This window comes from Pristis pectinata, chromosome 5 (genome assembly GCF_009764475.1).
Source record: "Pristis pectinata isolate sPriPec2 chromosome 5, sPriPec2.1.pri, whole genome shotgun sequence".
NCBI lineage: Eukaryota > Metazoa > Chordata > Chondrichthyes > Rhinopristiformes > Pristidae > Pristis > Pristis pectinata.
The window spans coordinates 72,784,755-72,803,839 of NC_067409.1; the positions used below are offsets into that span (position 1 = coordinate 72,784,755).

At 39.0% G+C, this 19,085-nt stretch overlaps 1 protein-coding gene across 5 annotated transcripts in view; it reads right to left on the bottom strand.

Annotated features, from left to right (window-relative positions):
* Positions 1–4,553: 4,553 nt before the first annotated feature.
* prpf4bb (pre-mRNA processing factor 4Bb) overlaps positions 4,554–19,085 on the bottom strand; it is a 70,639-nt gene continuing 56,107 nt past the window's right edge. The window contains exons 11-18 of one of the 5 annotated variants that reach the window (XR_007956399.1): positions 14,464–14,617; positions 13,292–13,406; positions 12,147–12,298; positions 11,051–11,137; positions 7,993–8,718; positions 6,210–7,475; positions 5,687–5,896; positions 4,554–5,016 (exon numbers count right to left, since the gene is read on the bottom strand). Coding sequence is in view for 1 of the 5 variants with exons in the window: in XM_052016663.1 (XP_051872623.1) it covers positions 8,515–8,718; positions 11,051–11,137; positions 12,147–12,298; positions 13,292–13,406; positions 14,464–14,617 (712 nt within the window). In the remaining 4 variants the exon portion in view is untranslated. The other 4 variants (XR_007956400.1, XR_007956401.1, XR_007956398.1 and 1 more) reach the window with 4 other exon arrangements.

The window sequence follows — 19,085 nt, forward strand, 5'->3', positions numbered from 1 at the left end:
GGCAACAGCTGATAGAAACAACAATGAAAACCTTTTCTGTTTTGATGATTTCAAAACAAAATCCTGTTTGAAACTGCATCCTTACATGGGATTTCCCACTGTGGTGGGGTTCCCAATCATAAGAGATACCCCAGATTTTCCAGGAGCTAATCTTTAATCTGGAAGATATTGCCACAGACAAAAATAAGAAATATCCTGGCTTTGCTTTTGAAATAGTGGTGTCTCAGTCCCATTTTCATCGAGCTATCATTGTAAAATAAAGTTGGACGAAGAGCATGTTTTACAGTCAGTCAGGAGCCAATGAAGGAAGGCAGGGACCAAAGGATAAGAAATAGGCACCAGAATTGCCCCTTAGGCCCCTCCAGTGTTTTCTGTTATTCATAGGATCATGCCTGATCTGACCTTGGCCTCAACTCCACCTTCCTGTACTACCCCATAACCCTGGACTCCCCTGTAGACCAACAATCTATCTCGGCTTTGAGCGTTCTCAATGACTCCCCTTCCACAACTCTCGCGGTTAAAGAAGTCCAAAAATTCCCAAGGAAAATTTCTTATCTCAGTCTGAAATTAATGACCTGTCATTCGGGAAACTATGCGACCTTGCTCTAGGTTACCTAAGAAGGGAAATATCTTCTCAGCAAATGCACTGTCAAGCCCCCTCAGAACCTTATCTCCTTCTACCAGACTCTAAAGAGTACAGGTCCAATATTCACAACTTCTTCATCTCAAATGCCCAACTCAGAAACCTTCTCTGAACTGCCTCCAACACTGGCACATACCTCAAATTGGCGACGGACACATTTTGCTCTGCCCAAAACTTGTTGGTCTTCCAGTACAAAATGTCCGGAAGGGAATACTACCAACTGGCACATTCCAGGCTGCAGGAGTACGTGCAGAGGGATGCACTGAAGCTTGGCACAACCAATGTAAAGGCTTTGTGGGAAAGGAATGCTGTCTAAGGTCCTACTGCCATGAGACATCGAGGGGCTGTCCTATGTAATATCCTCACAAACACTAGAAGTTTTGTATTGCCCAAAGGAGCCACATAAATGGCAATGGCGCTCTGTATATGCTACAAATGTACAGACTGAACTATGAATGTAAAGAAAGCTATGCACTGTTTTTTGTATATATTTTAATGAAGAGTTTATTTTGAAATATAAAGAAAATATCTCCCTCCTTAAATAAGGAGACCTACACTGTACAGTTATAGCAAGACCTCACTACTTTTATACTCCACCCCCTTAGCAAGGAAGCAATGTTGCAATTACTTGCTGCACCTGCACACTAACTTTTTGTGCTTCACGAGGACCCCCCACATCCTCCCTCCGCTGAAACAATATTCACTGCCAAATTGTTGCCCACTCCATCAATCTATCTATACAATTCTCAGAAGACTCATTCATCACCCAAAGAGTGTCCATTCCGGCCAAGGATTATCAAGTGAGAAGAAGAGCACAAAGCTGATTTTGAACTACCTGCTTCCAATTTTAGTGTCTGGCAGTTGAAAATTGGGCTAACATCATTGGAGCTATTGCTGGGATCTCCTTCAGGATGCAGTCTTCAATGGACATGCAGTACCTTGACCTTTTCTGGCGAGGATATGGGATAACTATGGAAACTGGGTTCTTATGTAGCGGGTACAAGAGGAAGATGAGTGTATGGAAAGTGCTCTGCTCATGCCCAGCAGGTGAGCAACTAATGTACTACAAAGGGTTGCCAAACTCCACATGTCCCCAACATTCTTTCCTTTAGAAGGGAGCCATTTGGCCCATACTAGTTCAGAGGGCAATTCCATCTCTGTTAACCCCCATCTTATTCCCCTGTAACCAATTCTCTCTCACATGCCCATTAATTACTCCCGATTCTCCCACTTACACTTGGGGTAACTTGCAATGGCCAATGAAGCAGTCTTTGGGATGTGGGAGGGAACTGGAGCAGTCAAGGGGAACCAGGCAACAGCCAAGGTCAGGTCACTGGATCAGTGAAGCAGCAGCAGTGATAAGCCACTGTGCCATCCATAGTCAAGGCAACATATACTGCCTTTGCCCAACTTGTGTGATCCAGTGAAGAGCTTGCTTGCTGGCTGCAGAGCTCCATTGCAGTGGAAGCCAATGTGCCTCAGTAGGTCCATTTCCATACTAGCTTTATGATAATCCCCCATGCCATGTATAAGTAAATGGCCATCTGTTGGCACAATATGTAGATATAGAATTTTACATTATTATGATTCAAAGGTCACGTGCAAAATACTGCTGTTGCTGGAATATGAAAAACAGAACGCTGGAAACACTCAGCAGGTCAGGCAGCATCTATGGAGAGAGAAATGGTTAAGATTGGGGAATTGAATTTAGGAGCTGAGAGATATTGTTGCAGCTATAAAGGTCCCTGGTCAGACCCCACTTGGAGTATTGTGCTCAGTTCTGGTTGCCTCACTACAGGAAAGATGTGGAAGCCATAGAGAGGGTGCAGAGGAGATTTACAAGGATGCTGCCTGGAATGCGGAGCATGCCTTATGAAAACAGGTTGCGGGAACTTGGCCTTTTCTCCCTGGAGAGACAGAGGATGAGAGGGGCCCTGATAGAAGTGTATAAGATGATGAGAGGTATTGATAGGGTAGATAGAGGCTTTTCCCCAGGGCTGAATTGGTGGCCACAAGAGGACATAGGTTTAAGGTGCTGGGGAGTAGATATAGAGATGTCAGGGGTAAGTTTTTTACTCAGTGAGTGGTGAGTGCGCAGAATGGGCTGCCGGAAATGGTGGTGAAGGCGGATAAGATAGGGTCTTTCAAGAGACTGTTAGATAGGTACATGGAGCTGAGTAAAATAGAGGGCTATGGATAAGCCTAGTAATTTCTAGGGTAGGGACATGTTCGGCACAGCTTTGTGGGCCAAAGGGCCTGAATTGTGCTGTAGTTTTTCTATGTTTCTAAGATTTCAGGTCAGAAATGTCAAAGGGAATGCATTTGACAGACTGTCAAAAATATTTTGGCCGCACTCCTATTCCCCTTAGACCCACAAAGATATGAAGATCAGTGCTTTTGTGGAATGGTCACCAGCTCTGATAAAAAGTTGTAAACCTGAACCTATAACTCTATTTCTCACTCCCCAGATGCTGCCTGACTTGCTGAGTGTTTCCAATATTTTGCTTTACTTCATACAAAGGCCATACTTGCTCTCACTGAGCAGGGAGAGGGTGGGAGTGAACAGGGTTGACTAGGCAGAGGCTTCCTGTGCAATTTAAGGTCAATGGTTTGGTTCAGTGAGAATTTGAAGGGATTTTGTCTAACTGCTAAATTAAGTTGTGAATATCCATTTACTGGTTTATCTGGTACAGTCTACTTCTGCAACTATTTAATGAGGAAACCGGTTTCCTAATTTAACTGCTAGGAAAACTATGCTGTGCAGATGATATTAAATACCCTGTGGTGTGTTAACAGGCAGGATTGTTAGACTTGCCTGTAGTCCACAAAATCTAACCAGACCGACCAACATTGGACCATTGCAGTTTGCAAGAACTTTGTTTCAATTCTAACCCCTGAGAAATGACAGCACCCAGAGTTTGATCCTTAGGGTGTTATTAACTAGATTTGCTGCTCTTCTTCATGGATCTATATCTGTGGATCACTTTGCTCCATTTTGATTACTGGCTTTTATTCCTGATAACAAAATAGCTCACACCTAGCAGATAAGGTGGTGAAGAAGGCATGTGGGATACTTGCCTTCGTTAGCTAGGGCATTGAATCCAAGGGCAGGCAGGTTATGGCACAACTACATAAAACATCAGTGAGACCACAGCTGCAGTAGTGTGTGGGGTTCTGGTCACCACACTTTAGGAAAGGTGTGATAGCAATGGAGAAGATGCAGAAGAGATTCAACTAGTTGGTCAGGATGGAGATGTTTCAGTTTTGAGAACAGAGCTTGTTGCCTTTGGGGGACCCAATAGAGGTGGACAATATTATGAGGAGCATAGATTGGGCAGGCAGCCAGAAACTTTTCCCCAGAGCAGAGGTTTCTAAAGCCAGAAGGCATAGAGAAACAGTTTAGAAGGCGTCTGAGTGACTCCACTGCAGCCATGTGACAAACTTAAAGCCAACCAGGTACAGCAGCCATATGTCACTGAACTCCAAGCTGCAGCCCTGATAAGAGACTTGCTCTCACTTCCAACTCAACCCCTCAACTCTGGTCAGTATTACATCACCTTCACTGGCTGTGGCTCCAAACTGCTGTAGACTGAGGCTGAAGCTATCTGAAAGGTAGGAGGCTTCATTTAATAATTAACATTTTTTGTTTAAGGTGCAGTGGTTTTAATTGCTTGGTGGAATTTTGACTGACATTTCTTTTCAAAAATATTGTCGTCATCTGATAGTTAATAATCAGAGTGGATACAGGAAAGGGGTGTCTAAATAGGAGGTGGGGTGCAGCAACAAAGCTCAGGCACCTCTGAGTTGAACGAAAGCCACAACTGGCTCATGAAGCCCTCTCAACATTCAGAACAATGGAAGAAAACCAAGGCAGTTTTGACAGTGTGATAATGGTTAGGTTTTTAATCAGCAACCAGGAGCTAAATTCGATCTTCATTCAGTTAAAACAGAATCTCCAAAGGAAACAATTAATAACAAATTATTTTAATGGAAGTGATTTAATGAAAGCATACTTTAAATGTTGCAAAGTATTATATTTACATGTTACAACATGATAAAATGCACCCATTAGTGGTTTCAAAACCTGTAAAGAGTAGTCTAGTCCATTGTCACTTTAGTGTTTTATGGGTTTCTTAAAATATTTAATGATTACCAAGGATTAATAATTGGCAAAATCTAGCATATCATTTACAATATTTCAATAAACTGCAATACAAATATACTTTCAGGTATAAATGTATTGAAAAATAATTGTGTGAAACCATCTTCACTTTCATTCAACATTGAAGAACTCTGATGTCAGTAACTTGTGTCGAAGCTAAGATAATGAATCATCACTCGTAGGTGGAGGCAATTTACAAAGTGGTCCCCACCTATGGAACAAAACACAGGATAAGAGCAGTTTAACTTGATTCAAACATGAAAAAAATCTTATGCATGAATTACCTCTCAATTTTTTTTTTACAAATTGTTTAACTAAATCCCCTCAAATAAAACCATAGTATAATACAATATTTAACCAGGGAAATGGGAGTCAGAGCTAGGTAATGACCATAAGATATGGACTATAAGATATAGGAGCAGAATTAGGCCATTTGGCCCATTACTGCCTGCTGTTATGGTACTTGTGACACCCACATGCAGAATAACTGAGTTACAGATTATCAGTCATAGTAATTTCACTGTATATTAAAGCTTTCACATTTAACCTCAATATAGTCTGCCAACTAGAATAAACCAAAATTTACCATTAAAACTGCATTGCAGAGTTTAATTTAGGCATAATTAAAGAGTTTAAAAACCTTACTGCACTTCAAGAAAGTAGCTTCTTTCACTATAAAGACATTATTCAACAAAAGGTGGGATTTTTAGTTTAGTCTAGGAATCACAAAGACTTCATAAAAAAATTAAAATGTTGTGTACTTCAATCTTACAAGGTCACAACGATAGTTGAATCCTACACTATTCAACATTAAATGAACTATCCAAAATTATGAATTAACACACACACAGTGCATTTGAAGCTGTAATCAAGTTATTAACCTTTCACTTAAGAGTAAAATCAAAAGATACTGGTCCCTGCCATGAGATTTAGTAGTGAAGGTTTTAAGGCCACCATTTAATTGAAAAATCCCAAGCAAACAGTGATATTCCAGTTACTTAAAGTCACTGCAAGTGATGTCTTTATGGGACAGAAACCTTAATTCAGTCTTCACGCTCTTGCAATATGCATCGTCTCCCTTCAGGTTGCACCTAAGAGACAGAGAACAAGTAAAGAAACACCTTGATCCCTTAAGTTTTGCTGTGCTTTCTTTAAAAATAAAAGCCTGTGAAAGAATTTGCCATAACAAGGAATTTAAATAATTTTCTTGAGAAAATGCCTCAAGCCTCAAATGCTCAAAACTTAACTTAAAATCTTTACGTACATCACAAATGGAGCAAAGCAAAGAATCCTTAGAAGTGTCAGCTATTCAAAGTGTTTTATTTTCTTAAAAGATAACAGTTGCAAGAAATGCACTTTTCATCTGGTTTGAAATGCTTATCTAGGCATGCTGTCAGGAATGACCTTGTGGAGAGATGAAGGAGAAGGTGTCTCATTCAGAGCAGGCCCATGGACCAGGTGACGTGGCCTGTTGCCCTCCAGCATAGCAACATAACGTGCTTTCCTTTCTCTCTCAGCACCATCGAAGGAAGTAAGAAAACAGTACAAATCATTAGTTATTTTGCAAAACAGAAGAACCGGATCAGACTTCCAAACAGCTTTGTGAATTGTGCTGACCTTTCACTGAAATTATTGAGACATTTCTAACAAGTTACATCACTTTTTAAAAAGGTATTTTTGCAGTTAGCTATATCATTAACTAAACTGATGCTGAGGAGAGACATTAGAAAACTGATCAACTAGTCCTTTGCGCAAATCATTTTTACCAGTTTTTATTTCTTTAGTGAAAGGCTTACAAGCAACTAAAGGCAATTTACGTTGAGTGCACTGATTTATGACTTGATAATCTTACTTTTTTTTGTTTTGCTTTGTACAAAAGATCGTTGGATAAAAATGCCACGCTTACATTAGAAAATGGTGCTCATTAAACATTCCATACCAAGATAACAGGGATAGCAAAATAAAATTTAAAAAAATTAGATCAGCTCAGCAAGTCACCGCTGTAGTTATGTATTTGTACAGAGGCTTGACTGCACGAAGGGCCTTTGTGAAGCAGCTGTATTAACATCTGCTCAAATTAATACTTTATTCACCAATATACATCTAGAGCATTTTCCCAAATTCTCCAGTATTCTGCACAATTAACTTTAGATGGAGGAAGAACTCGCAGCTACCTGACAAAATGCCCCAACTTACCTTCAAATATAAGCAAAGGCATTGTGCAATATAACTTAATTCCTTCTCCAACCAGTTGCGAGTCTGCAGGACATAGTTAAATGCTAAGTTCTGATCAGCTAGTCTTTGATGGTTTTCTTTGTTGATTATTTCAACAAGAGGATATTAAAAATATGCACATTTTATAAAGAGATTGCAACATTGGTGCAACAGTTTGGTAAACCAAAGGATACTTTGCAAATGGAAGCTGGGGGTGAGGGGAGTGGGAGGTGCTGGTGGTGGTTGGGGGCAATTGTTTAAGGATCCTTTCCCATTGTGAAATCAAATGGTAACTTACATTGGTGAAGGGACTTGGTACAGAACTATAATTCAAAATCATCAGAATTTATCTTAAATAAGAGAAAACTAAAATCCAAATGTACAAAAGAAAGGTAAAGAAGCAATTACCGCTTTAAAAAGCAGCTGCTTTGCTCAAGAGTGGAAGGTTATGTTTGCCTGTATTGAGAGACAACATGATCACAAATAATGAAACCAATGCACATAACGCAGCAAAGGATATTCTTACTGTAAAACAATTTCTTAATTTTAATTTTTTTAAAAATTCAAAAAGTGTCATATTTTAGACATCTACAAAGAAATATAAAACCCCAATCTTTTTCCATTTTAATGACTAAATGAAACTGCTTCTGTTTATTAATGGACTATAGGTACAGATTTACTAAGAAACAGAATTTTATGGCATTGACAAATTTCTACCACAATTCTATAACAACTTCAAATGGTAATAAACAGTACACTGAAGGTGCTAGACTCATCAAGCTTCCGCGCTCTGAACTCTATAAATTGGCATAGTTTCAGCAGTACATTAGCAAATTCACAACTACTTAATATCTTATCACAGTCACCAGCGTGCAGGGCATTCTGCCATGATGCTAAAACTTCTCATTCATGAGCTGTGCCTATCTGTGACAATGAATGCTAATATACCAGTAATGTTGATGGTTTAGCTTACCTTCAGTGTACTGAAAGTGGTACACAACCTGCTTTAAATGATGTGACCATCCCTGCGAGCAGGCACAGGTAGGGACAGACCCCTTCGGCACTGAGTACACCAAGGGCATGCTGGCCTGCGTACACACACCTAGGAAAATGTGAATATAAACATCATTTTACCTCGGCCATTGTCACAGAGACAAGGATGGGCTAAGCCTGCACAAAAACAAAAGTGTATCTTGCAGATTTGGAGCCAATAGTCTTCCACAAAATACCACTGTTTACAAGGTTTTAAAATAACTTTGATAAATGGTTTGTGTGCAGTCTTAGCAGTTAAACTACAGTGAAAGAATGGAGAAAACATTTGGAAAAAACAAATCAATATATTTACAGTGACTCATATTCCTGTGAGAAGTAACATTTTTCTTTTAATTTAACTTCATGCATATTTCACGGTAAACATCGTGTTTCACACATACTAAATACTTTCTCTGACTTTTCCAGTCTTTGTTTAATTGCTCAAACCCGTTAAATGCTCCGATTAAATCTTCTCCTGAATGAATGGATGCTGCAGTGCCTGGTTAATGCTGACACGTTTGGCTGGGTCTAGCATGAGAATCTGCTCGAGCAAGTCTTTCAGCTGGTGAACCTTTTTACGCTGATCTTCTGGTAAACGCTGACAACCAATCATATCAGCTAACAGGTCCTTAGTAGAATTAATAGTGCTCATAACAGTGACTTTCTCCTAAATAAAGAAAAAACAACAAAAAAAACTCAGCTTCTGTCCAGATATATCTCAATGTGAAACATTCAGAGCTCAGCCCTATACATCAAATCAGAGTTGCAATCAGAGTGAAGGCAATAACATTGCTGTGTATTCTAACAATCAAGTCTGTAGCTCTGTAAAACGTTTAAATAATTAGAGTTCCAAATTGAAAGTAACCATAAGTTTGTAGTTTTGCAAACCTTGCTGTGCAGTGTCACACAGCAGTCTGCTTAAGACACCATGCACTGGAGCAGAACACGATGAAATTACCAGTATGTCAGCTGCATCTCACTACATCCCTCTCCAGTTGTTGGCACATGCTTAAATTTCTGGGGGTGTGAAAATCAGATTTTAAATGATATTGCAGCTCAGATACCAATCCATGCTCATATACTCTATCGAGCTTGTTTAATAGAACTGTCAGGATGCTCCAATTAAATGGCTTCTGCTGCACTCCACATTCCTAAATCATCTTTTTAGATTATGAAAAAGATGGATCTTTTGCAGCTCCTATTGCTCCATTCTTTGAATCATCTGTACAAGACAGGTTTCCTGTCTGTACAATGTCGACCTGGACAAAAATAATTTCATAATCAGAATGATGTCAATAGGACATTACAGGATCTCCACTATTGGCACTCATTGTGTTTACACCACAAAGGAACAAGCATATTTATGAAGAAAATAGTAAGATATGTTTGTAGTTTATCTTTCATGACCCAGTGTTAATCATATGCTTCATAATTAGATACAATTTTGCAGCAAATCCTTAGGATAAGTTAAAAACCAAGTTTTTATTTATTCATGTTCCAGTATCTGGACATCACTGGCATTCCTAATTGCCTAATTGTAAATAAATTAAATTTCAAACAGTACTGAGGGTAAAATCCACAAGTATGATGGCACTGTTTTAGTATACCTCTGGGGAAAGTAGTATTTTTGGAAGTGCAATTTTTGATGAGATAATGAACGAGAAAAGGTACTTTTCAAAGAATACTTCTGGTAATGTTCACCGTCAACTAACAGCACTGGACAGACCAGACTAACTGGTCACATTACTGTTTTTTATGGGAACACAGTGTTATTGGCTGCTGTATGTGTGTGTAAACAGTGACTATATTTAATTCTAACTCATTATCTGCTATTATGCTGAAATATTGAGGACATAAATGATGTACAATTTGAAAAGCTTCTTTGTACATCCTCTAGGGTTTTGTTAGTGAAATAGTACTGGTGGAATACTAAAACTACATCGCCTTGTGTGCAATTTACAACTTAAGAGTTTGCTTTGTCTATTCATCACGTTCAGCATCTTAAATTGTATCATATTTGAGGGTCCACGTACAACTTAAAGCACACATTACCATAGATATCTAATGTTCACCATTTCAATTTCTGTAAAATACAGTTACTCAGGAAGCATCATGCGATAAAGGAGAATCATTAGTATTTTCATCTCTTTTTAAATCTATTCCTTTCAAGTTTCTGACAATCATGTATTATTTGAAGGCAGTACAAATTGTCATGCAGATCCCCTGGAGTCAACAGGATCTCATATTTATCAAGAGATTAGAATTACTACTCAGTGGCACTTTCAGTACAAGTTATTAGCTCAAGGTAGGAGCAGTGCTAATCCAAATGTGCAGATGATTGAACAAGGAATACAAGAAAACACTGATCTCAACTTCAGAGTTACTCATACCAGCTAGAATTCCAGAAGTTTTGCCTTTGGGTGAGACAACCTAAACTGTTGGCAGAAATGTTTAAGTGGCAGTCACCAATGGACCTTTCTAGAGATTTGGAATGAGTCATTCTCCTAACCCACATGACCAGAGCAAATGTTGGCAAAATATTTCAAAATACAAAGCACCGTCTTATCTTCTCTGGCAGCCACATACTTTGCAGACCTCCTACAGTTATGTAAAATGAAAGAGATACAAAATGGTGGCAAAGGTCAAGTCTCAAGGTTACTCTCCTTCCCTGCAAGAAGGCGTCTGTTGTTTGTCTAATACCTTCATGCATAGCTACTTATGCTGAATTTAGAAACAAAATTCAATCATTCTCTCATTTCAACTAACAAGGTTGCTTGGAGCTATCAACACAATGGGAACACTGATCTGAATGTAAACACTTGTTTTTAAAAAGCAGCAGCAAATAATTTTGTGCTTTTGTCTAAAGACAGGAATAAGAGGGGGTAATCCTAAAACTGATAAAGAAAAACTTAAATTCAAGGTATCTCAACTGTTTGCCAAAGATCAGCCTTTTTTAAAATATAGGAACCACAAAAATACAGAAGCTATAATTTACTGACCCTTTCTGTCACTTTATCCACTTCAATATACATGAAGTTCAGATTCTGATCAAAGTGCTGATCCTTGAAGACACCCTTTCTGATCATCTGAAAGGAAACAAATAAATTTCACACATCTGTAGAGAAACATGAAGCCAGACAGAGATGCCATTTTATCACTTGATGCACCCTTTACAAATCGGAGAAAAATGCAATGGTACTGAACAAGCCAACAGAACAAAGATTCCTGCCCTCTCGACTGTGTACAAACATAGCCATTTCGGCAAGCAAAAGAGAAAATAACAGCAAATAAACATCTTACAATATTTTATATAATACAAAAGATTAACTCATAGCGAAGAATACAAACACTGCACCAAAAAATAGACATGTGCAAAGATGCATTGACAATAAGTTTGTTTCTGTGATGACAAGAGAAGTTTCATTTTTTTGATAAGACTACCTGAACTGTTCAATGACATTACTGAAATGGCAAGGAGCTCAAGAAGCAGGAAGGATAAAACAATTGAGAAAGGCAACTTGAGTATGGAGCTCCCACTCTCAGTGGGTGCAATTACATCTCCAGAAACAGTCCCAAATTCAATGCATCTACACACTTTCCATGAGCATCCAAGTACCCATAACGTTTTTAATGTTAGCGAAAAGCTGGTAGGAACAGTTAGTTGGTTGTTTGACAACAGAAGAAGTTAAACAAAAAGACATAGATGATTCTAGTCTGTGATGTACAACTGTAGTCAATTTCAGTTTTTCAAAGTTCAGCCCGAATCCCTGGGGGCCACGTGGTTGATTCTGTATTGGCTTGACAAACATTGTTACATCCAGCTGACTCACTTAAATTTAGGCAGTTACAGAGAGCATCCATTAACTGAATTCCACAGCATGGCATAACAAAAAGTAAAACTGTTTTATGAAACTTATAACATTCTTTCCAAACATCAATACTCCAAATTTAAAAATTGGCTTTCTTTTGCAATTTGAGATGATAACAAATTAGAACTCATTACCACAGCACCATAGCCAAAGCTGAATGACTGCTGCAAGTAGAAGTTCTCATCATCTAATAAACATAAATCAAATTCCAAGATCATTTTCCTACCTTATTTGGCATTTTGCCCTTTAAGTCCATCATGAGTTTCAGCATGTGATTGTTAGTTTTGCCCGGAAATAGAATTTTTCCTGTGTACAGCTCATAAAGTGTGCAACCAACAGACCACAAGTCTATGGCATAATCATAAATCTTCCCAATAACTGCAAGAGAGAAACAAAACATTTATGCTTGGAATGACAAAGTGTTCATTTTTTTGATATGTGTATATATATGATATACACAAACACACATATATATATATATATAAAAAACCAAAGTCTTTGCTAAACTGAAAATATAAAATGCTGAAAGTTACAGAAATATATATAAACAAGCAGACACATTCAAGCCAGCAAATGAAATATGAACCAAGGTGCTCTATCAAATTATAATAATACATTAGAGATATGATTCTTAAAATGATTCTGATCTGCCTACCCCATTGGGTACATCAAAAAAAAGCACATTTCATAGAGGGAGAGAACAAAGATCCACTCAAACTGCATTGACACACTGGTTACTAACAGCAGAATAACCTGAATTTATGTAGCACTATTAATGTGGTTACATGCACCAAGGCCAAGACTTTAGAAGGAAAATTACTGAAAGCTAAAAAATAATTAGTTTGGTGGAGAGCACAATTCATTAAGAAAAAGAATCCCTGGCTTCTTTCTTATGCTGATCTGTGCAGGAGTTAAATGTCAGTGCTGACTTTTGCTAGACATGAGTGGGCTTAAGGGAGTGTTTGTTACTCCTCCATTGAGGTAGTGCAGCCTACAGTTTGCCTTCTGGTCCAAAGTCTAAGTGTTAAATGTGCACTAACACTAAAATGATCAATGGATGGTGTTAAAAAGCAAAATTACAGCAGCAGAATGGATCTCAACTTTCCCACACCAAACAAGCTTGATTCTACAATGTTGATACATGCCATGGCCATTTGGTGCTACAATAGCTGTTTAAACCGTGTGGACACCTCCTACTGACCAATTACAAAACAGCAAGGGTTTGGAAGTTGTGCACAGCTTAACCTCTTGGTCATACTAAACATAAGTAATCAAGAGACTCAAACGGATAAAAAAAAGGGGAGGAATTCCAATTAAATGATTCTTATTTCATACGTACAATTTTCCCCCCTATAAAGATTTAAAACTTACTGATTTCAGGTGCACGGTAAAATCTGCTGACGAGGTATGGAGTGATATCATTATCAGCCACATGTGAAGCTGAACCGAAGTCACAAAGTTTTAGGATTGTTTTGGATTCATTTACCTGTAATACAGAAAGCAATTGGAACTGGTGTGCACATTTGTAATTACTTGCTAATGCCCGCAGGGTGAATTAACTTACATTTGGTAATAGCAGAAATAATGACTTTGTTAAAAAAAAGTGGTATTTCTAACCCTAAAAAAATGACTGACATACTGATTCCAGTGATGCTAATTTCAAAGAAAACATAATTCTAAAGATCTTGCGTTATGGCATTTATACAATCACAAAGCTTGACACATTGGTCTGAATATAGCAGTCAACAGTGAAGGAGCAGTGTTTGCTAGCCTTGAAGAAAGCTCGTAGATCTGAGGGTTTTGTTACCATTCGTCAAAAATTTCAGGTCAATGAATTACTTTAGATATAAATATCTACACAGATCTCTTAGTGTGCTTTAACTACACAAAAACTAGACTAATCTTTGTCAGTTGTTTATTATTGTTTTAATAACATAAAAACATCTACTTAGCAACTTAAGCTAAAGGCCAGCTGTCTAAAAGACATCTGCTTCCTACATTAAATAAAAGATTTACAACTACCTAATGTTAGTAGTTTGGTGAAGTTTTGATGTTTGCAGCATTGTTATTATCAACCATGTGTCAATCTGAGGCAGCTTTATTTATGAAAATGTTTGCATTTTGGCCAGCACTCATACCTAGTTTAACAGTTTTCTCCAGAACCTTCAACTTTGAAAACAAATACTAGTGTCCAAAATCCCTTAAATTATACTTTTTTCCAAATTTTGCATTTAAGACATTATGCCACATTGAAAAAAAAACATTTAAACAGTCCTAATATCCTTTGTAGAGAATTTTATCTTCCCATAAAATACTGCCTGTACACCATAGGTCTCTTTGCCAGAATGCAAATGATCTAAAAATTCATTTAAAAAGGAATAGCTGTGTATCAAAAGAGAAAGTGCTGTTTTCAAATCTAAATTTACATTCCTTTACCTCTTAACTTGAATTTATCCTCTGACTGTAATAAAGCACCAGGATATCAACATCTATTTTTCCAAGCTATTATTCTATCCTTATTATATATGGAAGATGTAATTTACCAGAATATTGTCAGGTTTGATGTCAGCATGTAGGATGTTGCATCTCTTTAATAGCTTCAGAGCAAGGAACAGCTGCTGACTGTACGACCTTACAGCCTTTATATGAAGGCCAACATCTTTCCCATATTTTTTCAGTACCTCGCGCAAATTCATGCTGTAAGAAAAACCAGTTTTAGTACTCAAATGAGATAAAGGAATAAAGCAGATGGGCTACACATAAACATAGCTTTGGTAGTACACAATGCATTTTATATCAATTAATAAACTTTCTATTTGCTTCAACTTGTATTTGGAGCAAATAATTTTAAATATACCAAATGATACCAAACTAAAACTAAAAATGATACTAAACTAAAAGCTAAAAATAGCCACCTTTCATTTTCTTGGCATCTTTAATGCAGCAAAATATCCTGAGGCACTTCACAGGAGTAAAGCCACGAGACCATTATAGCATACAGTCCCTCAAACATGCTCTGCCATTCTATAGGATCATGGCCAATCCAATATTCCTCGTGACCTTTCCTCATAACCCTTGATTCACTTACCGATTAGGGATCTCTACCTTAAATATTCATAAGGTTTCTACCCCCACAGCTCTCTGTGGCAAGGAGCTCCAAAAACTCAAGCCTCAGGTAATAAATTCTTCCTTATCTCAATTTTTAATGGGCACCCCTCCTCCCCCACCATACTGAGAGATGCCCTCTGGTCCTGGACACTCTCATGAGAGGAAACGTCCTCTCAGCATTTATCCTGACAAGTTATCTAAGAATCGTATGCTTTTCAATTAGATCAGCTCATTCTTTTAAGCTCTAATGACAGACTCACAACTTGTTTAACATCTCCTCATAGGACAATCCCTCCCATACCCAGGATCATCCTAGTGAACCTTCTCTAATGAAGTAACATCTTTCCTTAAACAGGGGAATAAAGCTGTTTGCAGTATTCTAGATGTATTCATACCAGAGCCTTGTACAGTTGCAGTAATACTCCAACTCCCCTGAAATAAGGGCCTTGCATTAGCCTTCCCTGTTACTCGCTACACATGTGTAGCGGCTTACTGCTTTGTGCACAAGGAATCCCAAAGCCGTTTGTGCTGCAGCTTTCTGCAGTTTTTTCTGTCTTTCCATAATATTGTTCTTTTGTTCTTCCTTCCAAAATGAACAACTTCACATTTTCCATGTTATACTCCATTTGCCAACTTTCTGCCCACTCACCTTTCAGTATCTCTACAAACCTTTTGTATCCCCCACACAATGTGCCATCTCACCCAGTTTTGTATTCTCTGTAAATTGGCAACTTCCTTCCTTCAATCCATGAATACATATTGCTAACAGATGCAGTTCCAGCACATATCACAGTGGCACCTCATCAGACCTCCTTATCCTACTTGCCTGTTAGCCAATCCTCTATCCAGGTCAATGCGTCACCTCCAACACAGTGGGCACTTACCTTGTGACTTAAGCTTTTACGAGGCACTTTGCTGAATGGCTTCTGAAGTCCAAATAGATCTACTGGCTCCTGTCTATCCACTCTCGTAGAGACTTCCTCAATAAACCCTAATCAATTTGTCAGATACACAGATATGAAATGATATCTGATCCAGATGGGAACTTGGTTCCACAGATTGGATTATAAAGTAACGAATCCTATCTAGTCTTGCAATAATAGTTTCTTGGACAACGGACCACAAGAAACCACCACGGGTGGGTGAGCACTGATCCATCCAGACAATTGTGGTAGCTCCAGAGTCATGGAACCAGGTCTCAGGAATTCAAGATGTGTCTGGGCTCAGCAAAGGAGCCCAATCAATTCATAGTGCTTACACTGGATCTTTGAAAGAGCAGTTGTGCTTACTCCCATATCACTACCTTTTTTGTTCCTCACTCTGCAAGTTCCTCATTCTCAAGTTTTTGGTCTACTCATTTAAGAGGATTCCTTAAGTCTGTTGTTGACAGTTTAAGGCAGAGGGAAAATATTCTTCTTTTGGTGGGTTAGTTGAGGGAGGAAGTAATTAACCAAGACTTCTTTCTCTAAATGGTGTTAAGGAACTGATTGTGCCATCTAGTAAGAAAAACCCAAACATTTATTAACAATAAACTACAGAATGGTGGCTTGATTTCTGTGGAGAAAAAGTGATTTTAATTAAGCATAAACCCAACATGGATGTTAATCTTCCAACCATGTTACAGGAGTGCCATTTCCTCAATTCAGCTTCCTTAATTCACCCTGAGAATACATGCTGCAAAGGCAGTTGTATTATTATCTACAATCATTTACATTTGGAAGTTTCTATAAATGATAGGGCTTGAGTAATTTATTTGTCTAGGTTCTCGTAGACCACCTTTCTGAACACTGAACATCCACTTCAAAGACTATGTGCATGATAGCCACACAGAGATGAGACTCTTGGATCATTGGAACCTCTTCTGGAGCAGGGGCAACCTGTACAAGAGGGACGGGTTGCACCTTAACTGGAGTGGAACCAATATCCTGGTCAGGAAGTTCACCAGTGTCACTCGGGAGGGTTTAAACTAGTTTGGCAGGGGGATGGGAACCAGAGCTCCAGGTCAGAAAGTGGAGGGATTGAGAGGAAGGTAGATGTCATGACCAGCAAGTCTATAAGGAAGAACAGGCAGGAGCAAGATAATAGACACGATGGGACAGATGGGTTGAAGTTTGTTTATTTTAATGCTAGGAGTATTAGGAGTAAGGGTGACGAACTTAGAGCATGCATCAGTACATGGACCTAAGATGCTGTGGCCATTATAGAGGCTTGGTTGAGAAAGGGACAGGACTGGATGCTTCATGTTCCAGGGTTTCGATATTTTAGAAAAAAATAGAGAAGTAAAAGAGGGGGAGGGGGAGTTGCACTATTAATCAGGGACAATATCACAGCTGCACTCAGAGGGGACATAATGGAAGGCTCATCCACTAAGTCTACATGGGTATAACTAAGAAAGGTGCAATCACTCTGGTGGGATTATACTACAGAAACCTCCCCCTTCAACCCCCGACAGGGACATTGAGGAACAGATATGCAGGCAGATTAGAGAAAGGTGTAAAAACAACATAGCAACATGGTTGTTGTAATGGGTGACACCAACTTCCCTAATATAGACTGGGACCTTCTTAGTGCAAGAGGTTTAGATGGGCCAGAATTGATTGGGTGGATCCAGGAGGGTTTCCTATATCAGTATGTTGATAGTCCAACAAGAGGAGGGGTCATGTTGGGAAATGATCCTGGCTAGTTGACTGACCTTTCAGTGGGAGAACAACTAGAGAACAGTGATCACAACTCCTTAAGTTTTAAGATAGCTATAGGTAAGGATAAGCATGGACTTTGTGGGAGAGTATTAAACTGGGGCAGGTCAAATTACAAGAGTATTAGGAGGGAACTAGGGAGAGTTGATTGGGAGCAGCTGTTTTTGGGCAAGTGCACATCTGACATGTGGAGGGTGTTTAAAGACCAACTGCACAGACTACAGGACAGATATGTTCCAGTAAGGACGGACAAGGGTGGCAAGGTAAGGGAACCTTTTATGTCGAGAGAGATGATGAATTTTGTCAAGAAGAAAAAAGAAGTGCATGTAAGGTTTAGGAAGCTAAAGTCAAATGGAGCCCTTGAGGATTATAAAGAAGCCAGAAAAGAACTCAAGAAGGGAATTAGGAGAGCCAGGAGGGGCCATGAAAAGTCCTTGGCAAGTAGGATTAAAGAGAATCCCAAGGCATTCTATACATACATCAAGAGCAAGAGAATAACTAGAGAGAGAGTAGGACCACTCAAGGATAAAGGAGGGAATATGTGCTTGGAGGCAGAGGATATGGGAGAGGTCCTAAATAAGTACTTTGTATTGGTATTTATCAAGAATGATGTAGAGCGTGCTAATATGCTAGGGCACTTTGAGATAAAGAAGTGTTTGGTCTCTTAAATAACACTACGGTGGATAAGAACCCAGGGTTGGATGGGATATACCCCAGGTTGAGGGAGGCAAGAGATGAGATTTCTGGAGCCTTAACCAAGATCTTCATGTCCTTTTTAGCCACAGGTGAGATCCTGGAGGACTGACGAGTAGCTAATGTTATTTCGTTATTCAAGAAGGGAAACAGGGATAATCCTGGAAACTATAGACTGGTGTGTCTCACGTTATCAGTAGGGAATCTACCGGAGAGGATTCTTATGAGCATTTAGAAAACCATGGCCTAATTAGGGTCAGTCAGCATGGCTTTGTGCAGGGCAACTTGAGTCTTACTAACTTGACTGAGTTTTTCGAGGAGGTGAAGAAGGTGATTGATGAAAGTGGAGCTGTGGATGTTGGCTACATGGATTTTAGTAAGGCGCTTGACAAGGTCCTCCATGGAGGCTCATCCAGAAGATTAAGGTGCATGGTGAATTGGCTTGCCCATAGAAGACAGAGGGTAGTGGTTGATGGGACTTATTCTGGCTGGAAGTCTATGACTAGTGGTGTTCCACAGGGATCTATAATGGGTTGTTCGTGATATATATAAATGACCTGGATGAAAATGTAGATGGGTGGGTTAGTACGTTCGCAAACGAAACAAAGATCGGTGGTGTTGTGGACAGTGTAGAAGATTGCCAAAGGATACAGCGGGATATAGATCAG